The 19,108-nt window shown below is 37.2% G+C and overlaps 1 protein-coding gene and 1 pseudogene across 1 annotated transcript; one reads left to right on the forward strand and one right to left on the reverse strand.

The window, feature by feature from the left end:
• The first annotated feature begins 629 nt into the window (after positions 1 to 629).
• Positions 630 to 2,783, forward strand: LOC110646740 (bidirectional sugar transporter SWEET3). The gene is made up of 7 exons (XM_021800279.2): positions 630 to 768; positions 878 to 914; positions 1,039 to 1,261; positions 1,452 to 1,613; positions 1,826 to 1,945; positions 2,302 to 2,514; positions 2,608 to 2,783. Exons 1-6 carry the CDS (start codon positions 732 to 734, stop codon positions 2,470 to 2,472), a joined length of 750 nt encoding a protein of 249 aa, XP_021655971.2. The 5' UTR covers positions 630 to 731; the 3' UTR covers positions 2,473 to 2,514; positions 2,608 to 2,783.
• On the reverse strand, positions 2,631 to 10,450 carry LOC110639208 (pentatricopeptide repeat-containing protein At2g13600-like; annotated as a pseudogene).
• Positions 10,451 to 19,108: the final 8,658 nt, after the last annotated feature.

Consider the following 19,108-nt stretch of genomic DNA (forward strand, 5'->3'; position numbering starts at 1 on the left):
ATTTAAACATGTACATTATTTTCATTATGGTTGTAATCACAGTGCGAATGCTTAATATCCCATTTAGTAGGAGCGATCAAGAGCAATCTAGAAATGATAAACTAAACCAAGCATGCACAGAAGCTTGTTTGCATATGCGATATCTGTACAAATAGTGAACAAAAATTATTGAAAAAATCATTCTTTTAATAATGCGTTAGCTCTAAAACACAATAAGATTATATTACTAACATTAATAATATCTCTCAGGAGACAAAAAGTGAAGTGCCAAACATCACTTAATTAAGTAACTTAATTGTATCAGATGGAAAGTGGAATTGATGTGGCATGCATCTTCCACTTACAATAATAGAACCCAGCAGCAAAATATTCCTTTTGAGCTGTTCTCTAATCAATCTTAGTGTTTAAACCAGACACGAGTTTGCAAAAATAAAAAAATAAAAAGCCTCCAATGTTGAAGAGCTCGTGATGTTTACATTCACAATTTTATAATGCAGTCCACATGTTAATTACGTAGACAGCACTAGAGCTCTTCTTCTTTTAATTTTTCTATTATTCTCTTTTTATCCACGTCCCCATGGTATATATGTATATATATCCCCTGTATGTGCTAGAAGGTCCACAGGACACACTTAATATTACTTGTTTAGAGATTGACTACTTCTCTTCTCCTATTGTTGTTGTTGAGGCCATTTCCTCTCCTTCTTAGGACCATCTTTCCGCAGTAAAAAATGGGAGATAGGCTGCGCTTGGCAGTTGGAGTGATGGGTATTGTATTTTTTTTTTTCTTTCCTTTGTTTTCCTACTTGCTTAGCTATGTATTATACTAAACCATGCTGAACTGACCTATTTATATCAACTTGCTTTTCTTGTGCAGGCAATGCAGCTTCTTTGTTACTTTTCACTGCACCTATGTACGTAATTTTCAACACTGCATGCATATATGTTATTTTATGAACTGCGAATGATTTCAATTTTTCACTATATATATGGAACTGAAATTATTATAGATTTGTGTGTTTCTATAAATGTTTCCAGATTAACTTTTACAAGGGTGGTAAGGAAGAGAAGCATCGAGAAGTTTTCATGTGTTCCTTACGTCTGTACACTATTAAACTGTCTCCTTTACACTTGGTATGGATTGCCAGTCGTAAGCTACAAATGGGAGAACTTCCCTGTCGCCACCATCAATAGTTTAGGCATTCTCCTTGAGTCTTCTTTCATCATCATATATTTTCTATTCGCTGAAACTAGAGGAAAGGTAAGCAAACTTAAATAGTTTATGTTTGGAACATTATTTAATATATAGCAATTAATATCATGAGAAACATTCTTTTTTATTATTAATATATATTATTGATTTATTGTCAATAACATACGTATATGCAAGCCCACAATATATTATTAAAATTTATATGCATTAATGATGATTGAACACCTTGGATATGCAGATAAAAGTGGGTGTTACTATGCTACCAGTTATCCTAGTTTTCTCCATAACGGCAGCTATCTCGTCTTTTGCATTGCATGATCACCATACTCGCAAGGTATTCACCGGGAGTGTTGGTCTGGTGGGCTCTGTGGGAATGTATGCTTCCCCATTAGTGGCTATGGTGAGTCAAGGAGCCTTGCTCTCTTTTTAATTCGTTATCTACTTCTTTTCTTCCTTTTAATTTTCAATTTTTTATTTTTTGCCGTCAGTGAAGTACTTCAAGCATGTCTATTGGACGTCCACACGCACATGCCCCCCAAGGCCTTCTTGAAATGCTAACTGATGTTAATTATTTTGTTCCTATATATTGACGTGTCAACTTTACAATTGCAGAAACTAGTAATACAAACAAGGAGTGTGGAATTCATGCCGTTCTATTTATCATTTTTCTCATTCCTCTCAAGTTCACTTTGGCTGGCATATGGACTGCTAGGCCGTGATCTCTTTATAGCGGTTTGTATTAATTGTCCTCCTTCAACCTTAACTTTGCTAAAGCAAAGCAGCACATAGACATCGCCCTTTTTGAATAAAATCAAATTGATTTTGATCAACCCGGTCCGGTTTTATTTTAAAGATGAATTTTTTACTTTCTTTTTTTTTTTTAAACTTTAACCGTCAAGTTTAATCAAACCCGATAAATCAAACCAAAATTGACTGAAACAAAAAATTAGTACCCTTCCATCTGGTCCCAGGTCCCAAACCTTCAAACTGAAACCGGACCGTTCCTGTCTAGCAGCACACAAAAATTCTCCTAATGCAATCTTCGATTTTACTCTTTTTTTTTTTTTTAACTTAAAGAAGTTTTGCAGTCCCCTAATTTCCTGGGCGCCCCGTTAGGCATCCTCCAGCTTTTACTATACTGCAAGTATAGAAAAAGGGGTGTCATGGAAGAACCACAAAAATGGGATTTAGAAAAGAATGAAGAAATATCCAAGCAGTTGCAACTGGTGGTTAATGAAGATACCAATGGAAAGAGTTGAAAGAACTAGCAGCAGATAATGGCACTCCTTTTCAGTATGGAGGTATCTCTTCATATAGATCTTCAATGTTGATTTCTAATATATATGCATACTTTTGTATTTTTAACAAACTCGACACATTTGCTTTTGTAACAGCGGAAACTATAATTCAATGAAGCTCATAGGAAGGCAGTAAGAGCAGCAGAAGTTCTGTAGTGAAGATATTTGTAGTGCCATGAATTTAATGATGTATGAAGCATGCTAATGAAGTAATGTCCTGTATTGAATAAAATATCAACATAAGGGTGGAAAGGAATCTCTCCTATTGAGTATATGAGGAAGGCCATTTCTAGAACCAAGTCTGAAACAAAAAAAAATTAAAAAAAAAAAACTGAAAAATGAGATCATGGATCGTCAGGCAATGAAATGGAGTTCTTATGAACCAGCCAGCTTAAGAGGTATTCATACATAATTTCAAACGAAATACTCAGATTTTTCCTTCGAATTCGAAAAAACTAAAAAAATAAACTACGCAAGTCTGTCTTCCCCCATAGAACATAATGAAAATCCATTTTACCAGACCCGTGCCCCTTCTTTGCAGCGGCCACCTTTTGTCAAAGAAAACAACAAAGAATTGCCACTTTGATGGTAAAAAGACAATATGAATAACCAAAAAGGACACAAGGGATTTTAAGTATTCACAGATAAGGGAAAAATGACAAATAGGGAACTAGGGAAGGATGAAAACTTGATTTCTCTGGTTAGCCTAGACTCATATTTACCATATTTCTGTATATTTTTCAAAAAGTATATAATAAATTACAAAAAAAAAGTTGCCTAAAAAAGAGGAGGCACCACCGGCAAAACAACCTTAAAAGAGGAAGTTGCTCTTACCAACAGTTAATTATGAAATTCCAAGAAAGCAAAAGCAAAAAAAGCAGATAGTTAACCAGCAATACAATCATGAACATCATCACCACAAAAGAGAACTATAACTGGACCACTTCGATGAGCAAGAAGCGTTGCTTTGACAAGGGATATGTTCAGAGGATCCTTTCTGCCTTGAAAGTGCAAGTCTGGTGTCCTGACCTATCACAGCCATGAAATAATTAAAGGAAAACAGTGGTTAACTGTGAAAATTGGGAAGACTATTTTGCTTAGGTGTAGTAAATTAGTATAGAGACCATTTCTTCCGAGAACCTGTGATTTGTGTGTCCAATCATTCAGTGATTGGGTTCTATTTTCTACAGAGAACACATGAAGCCGATTATTAAGCTCTATCCAACTACAACTCAGATACCTTTTCACCTCTAAACTCCTTAAATTATTTCTCAAATTCAACTTTTTCCCCAACTTCCCCAAAACTGCATAAATATTAGACAAAATTAATGACATAAACACATGTTCGCTTGGGATGCAAATGGAACATGTGCTCGGCCACCCTTTCACCCATTGCCATGTCCATCCAGAGCCAAGCAGTTCTGTGCAAAGCCACCCAAAAAGTGCCATCTGCTTCAAACTGGCATTTCTTTAATAAACTCCTCAGCTTCCAGTTGGCGCCCTGACCTACCAAGAAAGATCCAGAAAGCATGCATAATGATTTAAAGTTGGAGTTGGTCCATAGATTTCCTCCATTGAGTGGAAAAAACTCACCCCTTCATTGACCAGACCTGCATAGCGACAAGCAAGCAGAATCCCAACAAAAGTAGCTCCGTTAAGGACTACTTTTTTTTATCTAACATATGCTCAAAGAGTGATATTGCCTAAGTCTATGATGTGCATATCCATTCATGAGAGCCGTCCATGCTGCATTGGGTGAACAGATAGATACCTGAGATGAGAAGGATTTTTGAGAATAAAAAATTTTCCCACATTTGGAATACATATCTACAAGAGAAAATCCAGCATTAATGTTTGAATCAAAAGGTGTTTTAATTAAGTCGGCATGAAGCGTTTCCGCTAGTTTGAAGGGAACCAATGCAGGAACAAGCATGAAATAGAACAGAGAATATAGAACTAATACAATCTACCAACAATTAACGCATGGTTACATACAGCTTTAAAGCATCTTCACGTTGTTCATTTTGAATATAGACTGACAACATTGAATTCCATGTCACAGGATTTTTCTCCCCTTTTGTTCTCTCAAAAATCACCAAAGCCTCATCAATCTCACCGTTCCTTGAGTATAATGTAATCATAGTATTTGAAGAAATGATAGTTTTCCGAGGCATTTTCTCAAACAACCTCCTTTAATCCTCAATTCAGCCGCTCGACCATCAAATTACACTAAACCGAATTTTTCTGAGTCACTCCATTGAAAATCAGTTAAGCATCTTCAATCCTACCCATCAATATATAGCCCACAATTAGGGAATTTGAAGCACTAAACGGGTTAGCTACTCCATCATAAACTCTTTTAGCTTCAGCCTCAGCCTCAGCCTCACAATTACAATAAAACTGAATTAGAGCGCCACCAATTGACTGGTCAAATTAATTCACATTTTATCAAAATCCCATGAACAACCATCACTTCTCTTAAGGCTCCAAGCTTCGTAGCTTACTGCAAAACCCTGTAACACAATCAAAGATGAACTCGTTAGGTACCATCTGGCCACTCCTTCTCATCCATCGAAACAAGTCCAAGGCCTTTTCACAACAATCCCCACTCTTGCATACCCCAAAATTAGCTTAGTCCACGAAACAGCATTGATATGGCCTGCCCAAAATACGGAGTGAACTCGGTGAAAAGGTCAAACAGCCCCTTGACTCGATCAAATGGTCAAAGTGAAAGATGACTTGATCAACATTACTGAACAGTAGCTCAGACAAGCACAACAATCCACATTGCTCGAATAGCTCTGAGTGATAGCTCCGATAACTAACTGAGAAGGATAACACGCCTGATATGAGACATTCTCGGCGAGGATTTCGGGGTCATAACTATAACAGTAGTCTGAGTTTGAAAGTGTATAAATCACATCAGTTCTCTTTAAATTCAAATACCTTTCCTGATTTGTTGTAACTATATCCAAATCTTGTGTAACAACTCTGATATGACTCTGTAGGCCTGTATATATACAGAAGCTAATACAATACAAAAAGTAGTTCAAAACATCACTTACATGGTATGAGAGCCATTATTAGCCATCCATGGCAAACACCTCTTCAGCTTTTGTTTCTGCCTCCTCTTCTTCAATCCCAAATGTCTCTTAGCTCCTCTCAGTCAAGCTTACATCTTCGAATTACCTTCTGTTGAAAGGTCAGATCCTCCCTCTCCTGAATGGGTACAACCTGGCTACCCATGTGCCGTCTTCCTCAACTGTGCCAGACAAAAATCTGGCAGACGGACTGCCTAACAACGCTGGTATTGCCAAGACCAGCTTGTTTTGACATGGCTGTTTGCATCGATTTCTGAGCAGCTTCTGCCTCAGGTTGTTGGTTCCTCCACAGCCAACGAAGCGTGGACCAAGTTAGAAACCATTTTTGCGTCGGGCTCAAGGACGCAAGTTATCCAGCTACGGAAACAAATGAAACACCTTAAGAAAGGTTTTGAATCAATTGACTCATATATGAGAAGGGCCAAGACACTATATGATCAACTAGCTGTCCTCCAATCACCGGTATCTGAGGACTCACTGGTTAGCGACATCCTTGATGGATTGGGAAGTGAATATCGGCCATTCGCACGAGCTATTGAATCTAGGAACGCTTCAATTACTTTTGATGAGTTGTATGCTCTATTACTGAGCGAAGAAACCCAATTGAAGGCTGACACAGAGTCATTGGTAACTTATATTCCACCAACAGCGCAGATTGCGACTGCAAATTCTGTCAAAACCAATTCTCAAGCACGTGGAAAAGCACGATATGGTAACAAAAATACTACATCTGGTGGGCCTATCATCTGCCATAATTGTAAAGGGCAAGGACATCTTGCACGTCAATGCCCAAGCCCACGAAACCAGTTTTCAAATCCTCCAAACCGTCAGGCACAAGTCCGTGGACCTCAAACTTATCTAGCAGCCTCTCACCCTCAACTATGGACCACGGACAGTGGAGCAAATTATCATGTCACCTCTGCAGATGGCAATATTACTCACCCAACCTCTATGCAGGGCACTGAAACAATAACTATTGGCAATGGTAAAAATATTTCAGTCTTGAACTGTGGTCATTCTCATGTCTCTATTAATAATGTGTCTTTCCAGTCGGATAATATTCTTTTAGCTCCTGATATCCATAAGAACTTATTATCTGTCCATTCTTTGTGCTGTTGAATTTTTTGCTGATTGTTTTCTTATCAAGGAAACCCGCACGAGTCAAATCTTGTACCGTGGCCTGAGTAAAGATGGGTTATACCGCTTGCCTCTCCAAGTCATATCTCCAATGTCTCCTCAAGCTCATTCCATCGAATTCAAAATTTGGCATGAGAGATTAGGACATATAAATAATCGCACTGTAACTCATGTTTTAGCTTCCAATAATCTGCCTTCTTCCAATAAAAATGAACAACATCATTGTTCTGCTTGTAGCATTAGTAAGATGCATAAATTACCATTTTCTAATGCTACAACTCTTGTTTTAAAACCATTAGAATTAATCTGTTCAGACGTTTGGGGACCGTCACCAGTTCCATCAATCAATGGTTTTCGTTTTTATGTCATTTTCTATGATCATTACAGTCATTATACATGGATTTACTTTCTTAAGCATAAATCTGATGTCTTGTCTGTTTTCATTCAGTTTCGTAAGCTAGTAGAAAAATATTTTTTCTTGCCAATAAAAATGTTTCAATCAGACTGGGGTGGGAAATATCAAACCCTCACTAAATACCTACAAGAAAATGGGTGTGCAGAAAGAAAACACAGACAAATTGTTGAGAGTGGCCGAGCCCTTTTGCACCATGTTAGTGTTCCCCTGAAATATTGGACATTGGACCTTTGCTTTTGAAACAGCTGTCTATACCATAAACCGCCTTCCATCCATACACACTAAACCATCAACCCCTTATGAGATTTTATTTCAGTGTCCCCCAGATTACAATGCCTTGCGGGTATTTAGCTCCCTTTGTTATCCATGACTAACACCATCATCTAAACATAAGTTAGATGCTTGGTCCACACAATGTGTATTTTTAGGGTACAACAAAATTCACAAGGGTTATATTTGTTTGGATATTAAAACCAAAACAGATATTTCCATTTGCATCACAAGCCATAGAAGCACCTCGTCCATTGGTCCACACACATCATTGATACCACCACCTATTTTTGACTGGATTCCTGAACCAAATACAGAGGATGGTCTACTTGGTCCGCATCCGAATCTCATCCAAAGTCCACAACACCACTCACCTCATCCCCACCCCCCGATGCAACAGTATCACAAATACAATCGCACCCATTAACCATAGCCTCACCCATAATTCACTTGGATCCCTCACCCAATCCACCACCACAGCCCCATCGCACTCACAAGATGATAACTAGAGCTCAAATCGGCAGCTTGAAACCAAAGACTTATATAGCTCAAACCCAATTACCAGATGTTCCTTCATGTTATTCCAAAGCCATTGCAATAAGAGAATGGTGTGAAGCAATGGAAAATGAGCTAAATGCATTGCTACAAACTAGCACATGGGATCTCGTACCTCGTGATCAAGCACATAACATAATTGGTTGCAAGTGAATCTTTCGAATCAAACAAAAAGCTGATGGATCGATTGATAAATTCAAAGCACAATTAGTTGCCAAAGGATTCACCCAGCGTCCTGGCATTGACTTTCATGAGACCTACTATCCAATTGTGAAGCCAGCTACTATTCGGCTAATCTTGACCTTAGCAGTTTCTAACAATTGGACCATTCGACAGATGGACGTCTCCAATGCATTCTTGCATGGTGATTTAGACACACCAGGTTTTGTTGACAAAGAAAAACCCACTTTTGTACGGATTACGCCAGGCACCGCGATAGTGGTACAAAAAATTAACATCAATATTGGTGAGCCATGGGTTTCAAATTTCTACTGCTGACTCCTCATTATTATTCTATAATAAAGCTGGCATACAAATGTTCTGTTTTGTTTATGTAGACGATTTAATTCTTACTGGGTCAAGTAAACCATATTTACTGGAACTCATATCAGCATTGGGTCAACAGATTATGATTAAAGATCTTGGGCCTCCAGATTACTTTTTGGGCGTAGAAGTCCAACACACAAAAATGGGCTTGCATCTCTCCCAAAGTAAATACATAAGAGAGCTTCTGGCCAAAGCCCAAATATCCACTTGCAAAAGCATTTCAACTCCAGCTGTGGTATTAGAAAAACTCCAACGCAACATTGGAGACCCATGTGCTGATCCTACCTTGTACTGTGCACTAGTTGGTGGCCTCCAATATTTAATGCTAACGAGGCCGTATATTTCTTTCTCGGTCAACCAAGTGTCCCAATTTCTCCACTCACCCACCATTGAACACTGGAAGGCACTAAAACGAATCCTCCGATATCTAAAATCCACACAACATCATGGTCTGGTCATCCAACACAGCAAAAAGCTACAGCTGCATGTCTATTCTGACTCAAATTAGGCATGTGATAAGGACAACCGTCACTCAATTACTACTTATGCCACCTTCCTTGGTCCTAATCTCATATCCTGGTTGTCTCGAAAGCAGCGTACTGTCGCCAGAAGCTCAACCGAAGCTGAATACAGGGCAATCGGTGCAGCAGCAATATAGGTAACATGGTTAATGTCATTGTTATGAGAAATATCCATGGCTCCCACTCAACCATCAGTCTTGTGGTGTGACAACGTTGGAGCGACATATCTCACCGCAAATCCGATATTTCATAATCGCATGAAACATATCGAAGTTGAGTTTCAATTCGTCAGAGATATGGTGGCTAAGGGTGCACTTCAAATACGCTATATCTCCAGCAAAGACCAGATAGGAGATGTTTTTACCAAAGGTTTATCCAAATAGCGTCATCAGCTGCTAACGCAGCATCTTACAATTCGACCACCTCCAGGCTCGAATTGCGAGGGCGTGTAATAGTAGTATGAGTTTGAAAGTGGATAAATCACATCAGTTCTCTTTAAATTCAAATACCTTTCCTGATTTATTGTAACTATATCCAAATCTTGTGTAACAATTCTGATATGACTCTGTAGGCCTGTATATATACAGAAGCTGATTTGTTGTAACTATATCCAAATCTTGTGTAACAATTCTGATATGACTCTGTAGGCCTGTATATATACAGAAGCTAATACAATGCAAAAAGTAGTTCAAAACATCACTTACAATAACCAAACAACACCAAAAACCTCACATCCACTTACACCACTTACACCAGTCACTAAGCATCAATTTATATATATCATAGCAACACCAGAAATCAGGTATGCTTACTCTGCTTATTTCAGTATTCAATTCTCTACATTCATAGCTCTCAAAGGCACTCATCACCGTCTGAGTGGTTACCCAAGGGCCACGGATCTCACCTCTTTGTCTATTTGCAAGCTCACATAACACATCGACTGGTCAGAGGAGTTCATGGCAGCATCAAACATCTTTTTTAGGCATTTTAATAAACAGGTTATAAGCATCCTTCATTAGTCCGCACAGCAAAATCACATAATCCAACGGCATCAAACTCCACACCAGCTCAATCCTACCATGCAACTCATTAAAACCCGCATCGCACTATCGATTTGTGAACAATTGACACAAAAATGCAACAATTCACTTCCTACAACCTTGAAACTCTCGCAGCCAGATTTCAGAACAAGACAATGAATTTGCTCGCCATCAGTAGATGATTGCGCCTGGGCACAAAATAAAAGAGAAAGTGGCCTCATTGAGTTTGGAGTTGGTACGGTGCATGAAAGAGAGTAGAGCAAGGGACTCGTTGTCGTTGAATATGTACCATTTTGATTAACTGGACATCTTGGCTGTCAAAGAAACAAAGGTTCGTTTTTTCATTTGATCGAACAGGTATCAAGCAAAGTACATTTCGCCCTTTTCTGCGGGTTGAGTTGTGGGGATGTTATTAGAGATTGATTCAAAGTAACAGTTGTTTTATTTTCTGACTTTGTCTTAGGCACGTTTTGTTTTTCTTCCTAAAATTCTAGTTGTTTGTTAGTAGTGGGAGCATTTTTGATTTAGTGCCAATTAATTCTGCTATTTTATTGTTTTCAGTTATTGTGTTAAGCCTATTTAAAGGCCACTTTGATTCATGAATAATATGTCTTTGTATGTCAAAGCTTTCTACGGATTTGTGCCCACCATATATTTGATTAAATTTCTCTTTGAGAACTAGTTATCTCTTTGCTGTCCTCACTTTATTGCTTGTTGTGATTACTTTATTTTGCAGCATTTGTGAGTTCTAGTGAGCCATCTTACGTTCCTTTCACAACAGAAGTGGTATCAGAGCCTGGTTCGATTGCAACCGGGCGTACGACTCATGGCATCTAACGGCAATGCAATGAATATTTCTCAACCATCAATTCCAATCTTCAAAGGTGAATGCTATGAATTCTGGAGCATCAAAATGAAGACATTGTTCAAGTCTCAAGATTTGTGGGACTTGGTTGAGAACGAGTATCCTGAACGAGATGAAGAGGCTAGACTTAAAGAAAACAAGAAAAGGGACTCCAAAGCACTGTTCTTCATCCAGCAAGCAGTGGATGAGTCAATTTTTTCAAAAATAGCGGCAGCAAATACAGCCAAATAAGCATGGATGACCTTGCAGACGGCATTCCAAGGTTCCTCAAAGGTAATCACAGTAAAACTCCAATCACTTCGCCGTGATTTTGAAACCTTGCAAATGAAAAGCGGAGAATCAGTGCAGGATTTTCTGTCTAGAGTATCTGTAATAGTTAATCAAATGAGGTCTTATGGAGAAGTAGTTACTGATGTGACTGTTGTTGCAAAAGTGTTGCGTAGTTTAACTCCAAAGTTTGATCATGTAGTGGCAGCTATTGAGGAGTCGAAAGACTTGGCTACTTACTCGTTTGATGAACTAATGGGATCTCTACAATCCCATGAGGCAAGGTTGAACAGGGCAAATGAAAAGAATGATGAAAAGGCTTTTCAAGTGATGGGGAAGTCATTTAAACAACAAGATGACTCAAGAAAGGCATTAACCAGAGGACGTGGTAGAGGAGGATATCGCGGCAGAGGTGGTGGCAGAGGTGGTAGAGGTAGAGGCAAAATTGGTGGAAAAGATGAGCAAGGGCTAACAACAGAGAGGCAGAAAAATTACAAGAGCAATATCCAGTGCTATAATTGCAAGCAGTATGGGCATGTGAAGGCAGAATGCTGGAGGAAAGAAAAGCAAGCAAATTTTGCAGAAGATGAGGAAGAGCTCAAGCTATTTATGGCCTCTCAAGATGACAATAAAGCCTCAAGTGACATCTGGTTTCTGGACAGCGGGTGTTCCAATCATATGACTGGAATAAAATCTTTGTTTAAGGAGCTTGACGAGTCATACAAACTGAAAGTGAGACTTGGTGATGACAAACAAGTGCAAGTTGAAGGCAAAGGCACAATGGCAATAACAAAGGCCACGGTAATGTGAAGCTCCTTTACAATGTTTATTTTATTCCTTGTCTATCACAAAATTTGTTAAGTGTCGGACAACTTGTGTCTAGTGGATATTCAATTATGTTTGATGATGGCTCATGTGTGATTAGAGATAAAAAATCAGAACAGATTATTGTAGATGTTCACATGGCACCAAACAAGCTTTTTCCACTTGAAATTTCCAGTGTTGAAAAACATGCTCTTATTGTCAATGAAAATAGAGAGTCTAGATTGTGGCATTTACGGTATGGGCATTTGAATGTAAAGGGTCTAAAATTACTGAGTCAAAAGGAAATGGTTTTTGGGTTACCTAGAATTGAGTCATTAGATTTGTGTGAAGGGTGTGTATATGGGAAACAATGTAAAAAACCATTTCCTATAGGAAAGTCTAGAAGAGCATCTGAATGTCTTGAGCTTGTACATGCTGATTTATGTGGCCTCATGAAAACACAATCGTTGGGTGGGAGTCATTATTTTCTGTTGTTCACAGATGACTATAGTCGCATGAGCTGGGTTTACTTCTTGCAATTCAAATCAGAAACTTTTGACACTTTCAAGAAGTTTAAGACACTTGTTGAGAAGCAAAGTGGAAAAAGCATAAAGGTCCTTCCCACCGATAGAGGAGGAGAGTTCGTATCTCAAGAATTCAATCAATTTTGTGATGAACAAGGCCTGTACAGAGAACTAACAGCACCATATACATTGGAGCAAAACGGAGTGGCTGAGCGCAAAAATCGCACTGTTGTTGAAATGGCAAGAAATTTGTTAAAGGCTAAGGGAATGCCTGATCATTTTTGGGCTGAAGGTGTTGCAGTTGCTGTATATTTGTTGAATTTGTCACCAACAAAGGCTGTCCAAAACCAAACACCGTATGAAGCATGGAGTGGAAGAAGGCCTTGGGTAAGCCACTTAAAAATATTTGGTTGTATTGCCTATTCATTGGTAGATTCACATAATCGCAGCAAACTTGATGAAAAATCTGTGAAATGTGTTTTTGTTGGTTATTGTACTCAATCCAAAGCATATAGGCTTTACAATCCTGTGAGTGGCAAGGTGATTGTTAGCATGAATGTTGTGTTTGATGAAGAGGCAAGCTGGTGTTGGTAGGAGAAATCAGATGACATTCAGTTCAAGATTCCAGTAGAAAATAAAGGATCACCAACCATTAGACAGCAAGCAACCCCTCCAAACACTCCTAGTCCATTCTCATCAACCTCACCAAGCACTACTGTTGCTGGAACTTCCAGCAACAGTAGTGCATCTGAAGGTAAAACTCCTCCAAGAAAATTCAGATCATTGGCTGAAATATATGAAGGCACACAAGCCTTGTTTGTAGCTGATCCAACAACATTTGAAGAAGCAGCAGAAAAAGAAGAATGGCGCAATGCAATGTTAGATGAGCTTGAAGCAATCCAGAAGAATGAAACATGGGAATTGGTAGATCTTCCTCAAGATAAGAAAGCCATTGGAGTTAAATGGGTCTTTAGAACAAAGTTTCATGCAGATGGCAGCATTCAAAAATACAAGGCACGACTCGTAGTGAAAGGCTATTCACAACAACAAGGTGTAGATTATGACGACACCTTCTCTCCAGTTGCACGATTTGAAACGGTGAGAATTGTAATAGCCTTGGCTACTCAATTAAATTGGCCCATCTACCAATTTGATGTTAAATCGGCATTCCTAAATGGGGAGTTAGAAGAAGAGGTGTATGTTTCTCAGCCTGAAGGTTTTGTTGTTCGTGGAAAAGAAGACCAAGTCTACAAGCTGCGAAAGGCACTTTACGGATTGAAGCAGGCTCCACGGGCATGGTACAGCAAAATCGACTCTTATTTCCATCAGAATGGCTTTGAGAGAAGTAAGAATGAGCCCACTCTCTATACAAAAAGGCAAGGTAAAAATGATCTTCTAATTATTTGCCTTTATGTTGATGATATGATTTATATGGGCTCTTCTCCTTCTCTTATTGATGAATTCAAAGTCTGCATGAAAAAGAAGTTTGAGATGTCAGATTTGGGTGTGTTGCATTATTTTCTTGGGTTAGAGGTTAAGCAAGTTGAAGATGGTATTTTTGTGTCACAAAGGAAATATGCAACTGATTTACTTAAAAGATTCAGCATGTTAAACTGCAAAGTTGCAGCCACTCCTATGAACTTAAATGATAAGTTACAGGTTGATGATGGGACTGAACAAGCCAATGCAAGTCACTTTAGAAGCTTGGTTGGTGGCTTGATTTACTTAACACACTCACGGCCAGACATTGCATTTTCAGTTGGTGTAATTTCCAGGTTCATGCATAATCCTTCAAAGCATCATCTTGGAGCAGCAAAAAGAATTCTGCGTTATGTAGCTGGAACCATTGATTATGGGCTGTGGTATGAAAAAGTATCATTTTTCAAGTTAAGTGGGTTCACTGACAGCGATTGGGCTGGATGCTTGGAAGATAGAAGGAGCACTTCAGGATATATTTTTAATCTTGGGTCTGGTGCTATTTCTTGGAGTTCAAAGAAACAGAGCACGACAGCCTTGTCTTCATCAGAAGCGGAATACGCAGCGGCAACATCGTCAGCATGTCAAGGAGTATGGCTAAGGAGAATTCTTGCTGATCTCTGTCAAGAACAATCTGGAGCAACTGAAATTTATTGTGACAATCAGCAAAGAATTGCCATGACAAAAATCCAGTGTACCATGGAAGAACAAAGCATGTGGACATTCGTGTTCATTTTATTAGAGATCTTGTGGGAGATGGAGAAATCAAATTACAGTATTGTAGCACAAATGAACAAGTTCTTGATATCTTCACAAAATCACTTCCACGGACAAGCATGTCTACTTCATAAATCGACTTGAGTTTGCAACTTTGAATCAAGGGGGAGTATTAGAGATTGATTCAAAGTGACAGTTGTTTTATTTTCTGACTTTGTCTTAGGCACGTTTTGTTTTTCTTCCTAAAATTCTGGTTGTTTGTTAGTAGTGGGAGCATTTTTTATTTAGTGCCAATTAATTCTGCTATTTTATTGTTTTCAGTTATTGTGTTAAGCCTATTTAAAGGCCACTTTGGTTCATGAATAATATGTCTTTGTATGTCAAAGCTTTCTGCAGATTTGTGCCCACCATATGTTTGATTAAATTTCTCTTTGAGAACTAGTTATCTCTTTGCTGTCCTCACTTTATTGCTTGCTGTGATTACTTTATTTTGCAGCATTTGTGAGTTCTAGTGAGCCATCTTATGTTCCTTTCACAAAAGATGTTGGTAAAGAAGACGTAAGGTGGAAGAAACGAACGAAAACGCACCGTTTCATCTTTCTATTTTAAAATTTTCCCTAAAAAAAAAAAAGCACCTCTGTGCTAGGTGATGTCCGTACAGAAATTATTTTCTCTTTTACCTTTAGCCACATTAAAATGGTCAAAAGGAAAATGTTAAGAAAATAATAAAATTTATATTACAATATTTTTTTAAAATTTAATTTCTTTTTTTATTTGTAACTAATGTTTTATAGTAAATTAGTAAAAAATTATTAAATATAATAAATATAAATGAACATCAAATTATAAATAAATATCTAATAATTAAAATATATAACAACCATGAATGATTCAAGTACTAAAGATATTTTTTCACTTACATATGAGACTATTGCCATTTGTTCAGATTAATAAACATATCAAGATTATTTCATTTCACCTTCTAAACCAAAGATTATTTCATTTCATGTTTATATAAATATGGTACATTACATAATTTAAATTTTCAAATTTAAAATTAAATTATTAAAATTTTGTTATTGTTTATTATTTTTAATAATTAAATATTAATTTTTAATAAATAATAATATTTTATTTTAATTTAAAAACTTTGCATCTCGTAAACATGAGAAAATCTAAATATAAAAATAATATACAGAGATTACCGAATATTTTTAACACATTTAAAAATAATAAGGTAAATAATTATTTATTCATGAGATTGAGTCATAATTATAAGTAAATTTTTATAGTTTAAATTTTGAATTAATTAGTTCATAATATTTGATTTAGTGAGTTATTTAATTAATTTATTTACTTTGGCTTTAGTCAATCATTAAAAATTAAACAATAAATAAGTTAAAATATATATGAAATTATAAAAATACACGTTAATAAAAATAATTAAAAAAAAAGAAACATTTTCCAAACAAAATTTTATTTTATTTTTAAATTCTTTTAAACAAATAATTAAAAATTTGTTAATAAAAAATATTTTTAACTTTTACGCGTATTTTTATTTTTTAATTACTCTCTCCATCCATTTTTATACAACTCAACTCAACTCAACTCAACTCAACTCAACTTTTATCCCAAAAAATTTGGGATCGGCTATATGGATTCGCTTTCTCCACTCTGAACGATTTTGGGTTAAATCCTCAGAAATGTGTAATGCTTCTAGGTCATGTTGTACTACTCTCCTCCAAGTCAATTTAGGTCTACCCCTTTTTTTATTTCTATCCTCTAACCTAATGTGCTCTACTTGTCTAACTGGAGCCTCCGTATGTCTACGCTTCACATGACCAAACCACTTCAATCTCCCTTCTCTCAACTTATCTTCAATTGGCACCACTCCTACCTTTTCTATAATACTCTCATTACGGACTTTATCTAGTCTAGTATGGCCACTCATCCACTTTAACATTCTCATCTTTGCAACTCTTATCTTAGATGCATACGACTCTTTCAGTGCCTAACAATCACTACCATATAACATAACCGGTAGTATGACTGTACGGTAAAATTTTCTTTTCAATTTATTGGGAATCTTACGATCATATAAAACTCCCGTGGCACGTCTCCACTTCAACCATCCGGTTTTAATCCTATGACTAACATCCTCCTCACATCCCCTATTTACTCGAAGGACTGAGCCTAGATATTTAAAGTGATTACTTTGGGGCAGTATCACTCCATTCAAACTAACTCCTTCCCTATCACCAGTTTGGCCTTCACTAAACTTGCAATGCATGTATTCTGTCTTCGTTCTACTTAACTTAAAACCCTTTGACTCTAGAGTACTTCTCCAAATTTTTAGCTTTTTATTGACTCCTTCTCATGTCTCATCTATCAGAACAATATCATCCGCAAACATCATGCACCAAGGAATACTCTCTTGTATATGTTTCATCAGTTCATCTAAAACTAATGTAAAAAGGTAAGGGCTTATGGCTGATCCTTGGTGTAATCCAATTGAGATCGAAAAATCTCTTGTGTCCCCTTCCACTGTGCGCATAATAGTAGTTGTTCCTTCATACATATCTTTCAATACTTGTATGTACCTAATAGATACCCTCTTTTGTTCTAACACATTCCATAAGACCTCTTTTGGAACACTATCATAAGCCTTCTCCAAATCAATAAAAACCATGTGTAGATCTTTCTTCACATCTCTATATTTCTCCATCAAGCTTCTAGTGAGAAAGATCGCTTCCATAGTTGAACGACCGAGCATGAAACCAAATTGATTGAGAGAGATAGAAGTATCATGACGTAGTCGATGCTTCATAACTCTCTCCCACAACTTCATAGTATGGCTCATGAGTTTAATTCCACTATAGTTTGAGCAACTTTGTATGTCTCTCTTATTTTTAAAAATAGGTACTAAAATACTCTTCCTCCATTCATCAGGCATTTTTTTTGAGTTTAGAATCTTATTAAATAATTTAGTTAACCATGCCACTCCCATATCTCCCAAATACTTACACACTTCAATTGGTATTTCATCGGGTCCACAGGCTTTACCTACTTTCATTCTCTTAAGTGCTTCCTTTACTTCTAAAGATCTAATCCTTCTAGTATAATTCACATTCTTTTCTATTGTTCTATAATCTATATTCACTCTATTACCATTTTGACTATTGTTAAAGAGATCATTAAAATAATTTCTCCATCTTTCTTTAATGTTCTCATCTTTCACCAACACTTTTCCTTCTTTATCCTTAATGCACCTGACTTGATTGAGATCTTGACATTTCCTTTCTCTCCTCCTTGCTAATCTATCAATATCTTTCTCCCCTTCTTTAGTTCCAAGTTTCTCATATAACTTTTCAAAGGCCTGTGCTCTTGCTTGACTAACTGCCTTTTTTGCCTCTTTCTTTGCTATCTTGTACTGTTTATATGCCTCATTATTATCACATTTAGGTAATTTCTTATACCATTCCCTTTTTCTCTTCACTGCCTTTTGTGCTTCCTCATTCCATCACCATCTCTCTTTTGAGGGTGGTCCATGTCCTTTAGACTCTCCAAGTACTTTTCTAGCTACTTCTCTAATCTTTGATGCCATCTGTATCCACATATCATTGGCCTCCATATCCAGCTTCCATACTTCGGACTTGAGAAGCTCATTTTTGAACTTCACTTGCTTTACTCCTTTGAACTCCCACCACTTTGTTCAAGCTACATTATTTCTTCTGACCTCACTTGAATTGTTTCTAAACTTGACATCCAAGACCACCAACCGATGTTGACTTGTTAAAGCCTCTCCTGGAATGACCTTGCAATCCTTGCATAGAGCTCTATTTGTCTTTCTAGTTAAGAGGAGGTCGATTTGGCTTCTATGTTGCCCACTTTTGAAAGTCACTAAATGTGACTTTCTTTTTATAAAATAGGTATTTGCTAGTATTAGGTCGTATGCCAAAGCAAAATCCAGGATGCTTTTTCCCTCCTCATTTCGACTGCCAAAACCAAAACCTCCATGAACATTCTCATAACCTTGTCTATCACTTCCTACATGCCCATTCAAATCTCCACCAATGAAAACATTCTCTTTATTCGGTATGCTTTGCATTAAATCATCCATATCTTCCCAAAACCTTTGTTTACTCTCACTGTCTAGTCCTATTTGTGGGGCATAAGCACTAACTATATTTATTGTTTCTCCTTCTAGTACTAGCTTTACTAGTATAATTCTATCTCCTACTCTTTTTACAGCTATTACTGCGTCTTTCAATGTCCTGTCTATGATTATGCCCACTCCGTTCTTGTTTCTCTCATTTCCGGTAAACCACAGTTTGTACCCTGAATTACCCACTTCCTTAC

Source organism: Hevea brasiliensis, chromosome 13 (assembly GCF_030052815.1).
Source record: "Hevea brasiliensis isolate MT/VB/25A 57/8 chromosome 13, ASM3005281v1, whole genome shotgun sequence".
Taxonomy (NCBI): domain Eukaryota; kingdom Viridiplantae; phylum Streptophyta; class Magnoliopsida; order Malpighiales; family Euphorbiaceae; genus Hevea; species Hevea brasiliensis.

Bases quoted from the DNA above. Each gene is read 5' to 3' on its own strand.
- LOC110646740 (XM_021800279.2), top strand. From the start codon at position 732: ATGGGAGATAGGCTGCGCTTGGCAGTTGGAGTGATGG. The intron at 769-877 runs GTATTGTATTTT...TTTCTTGTGCAG, and splicing joins CTTGGCAGTTGGAGTGATGG to GCAATGCAGCTTCTTTGTTA. The intron at 1,946-2,301 runs GTTTGTATTAAT...GAAGTTTTGCAG, and splicing joins GCCGTGATCTCTTTATAGCG to TCCCCTAATTTCCTGGGCGC.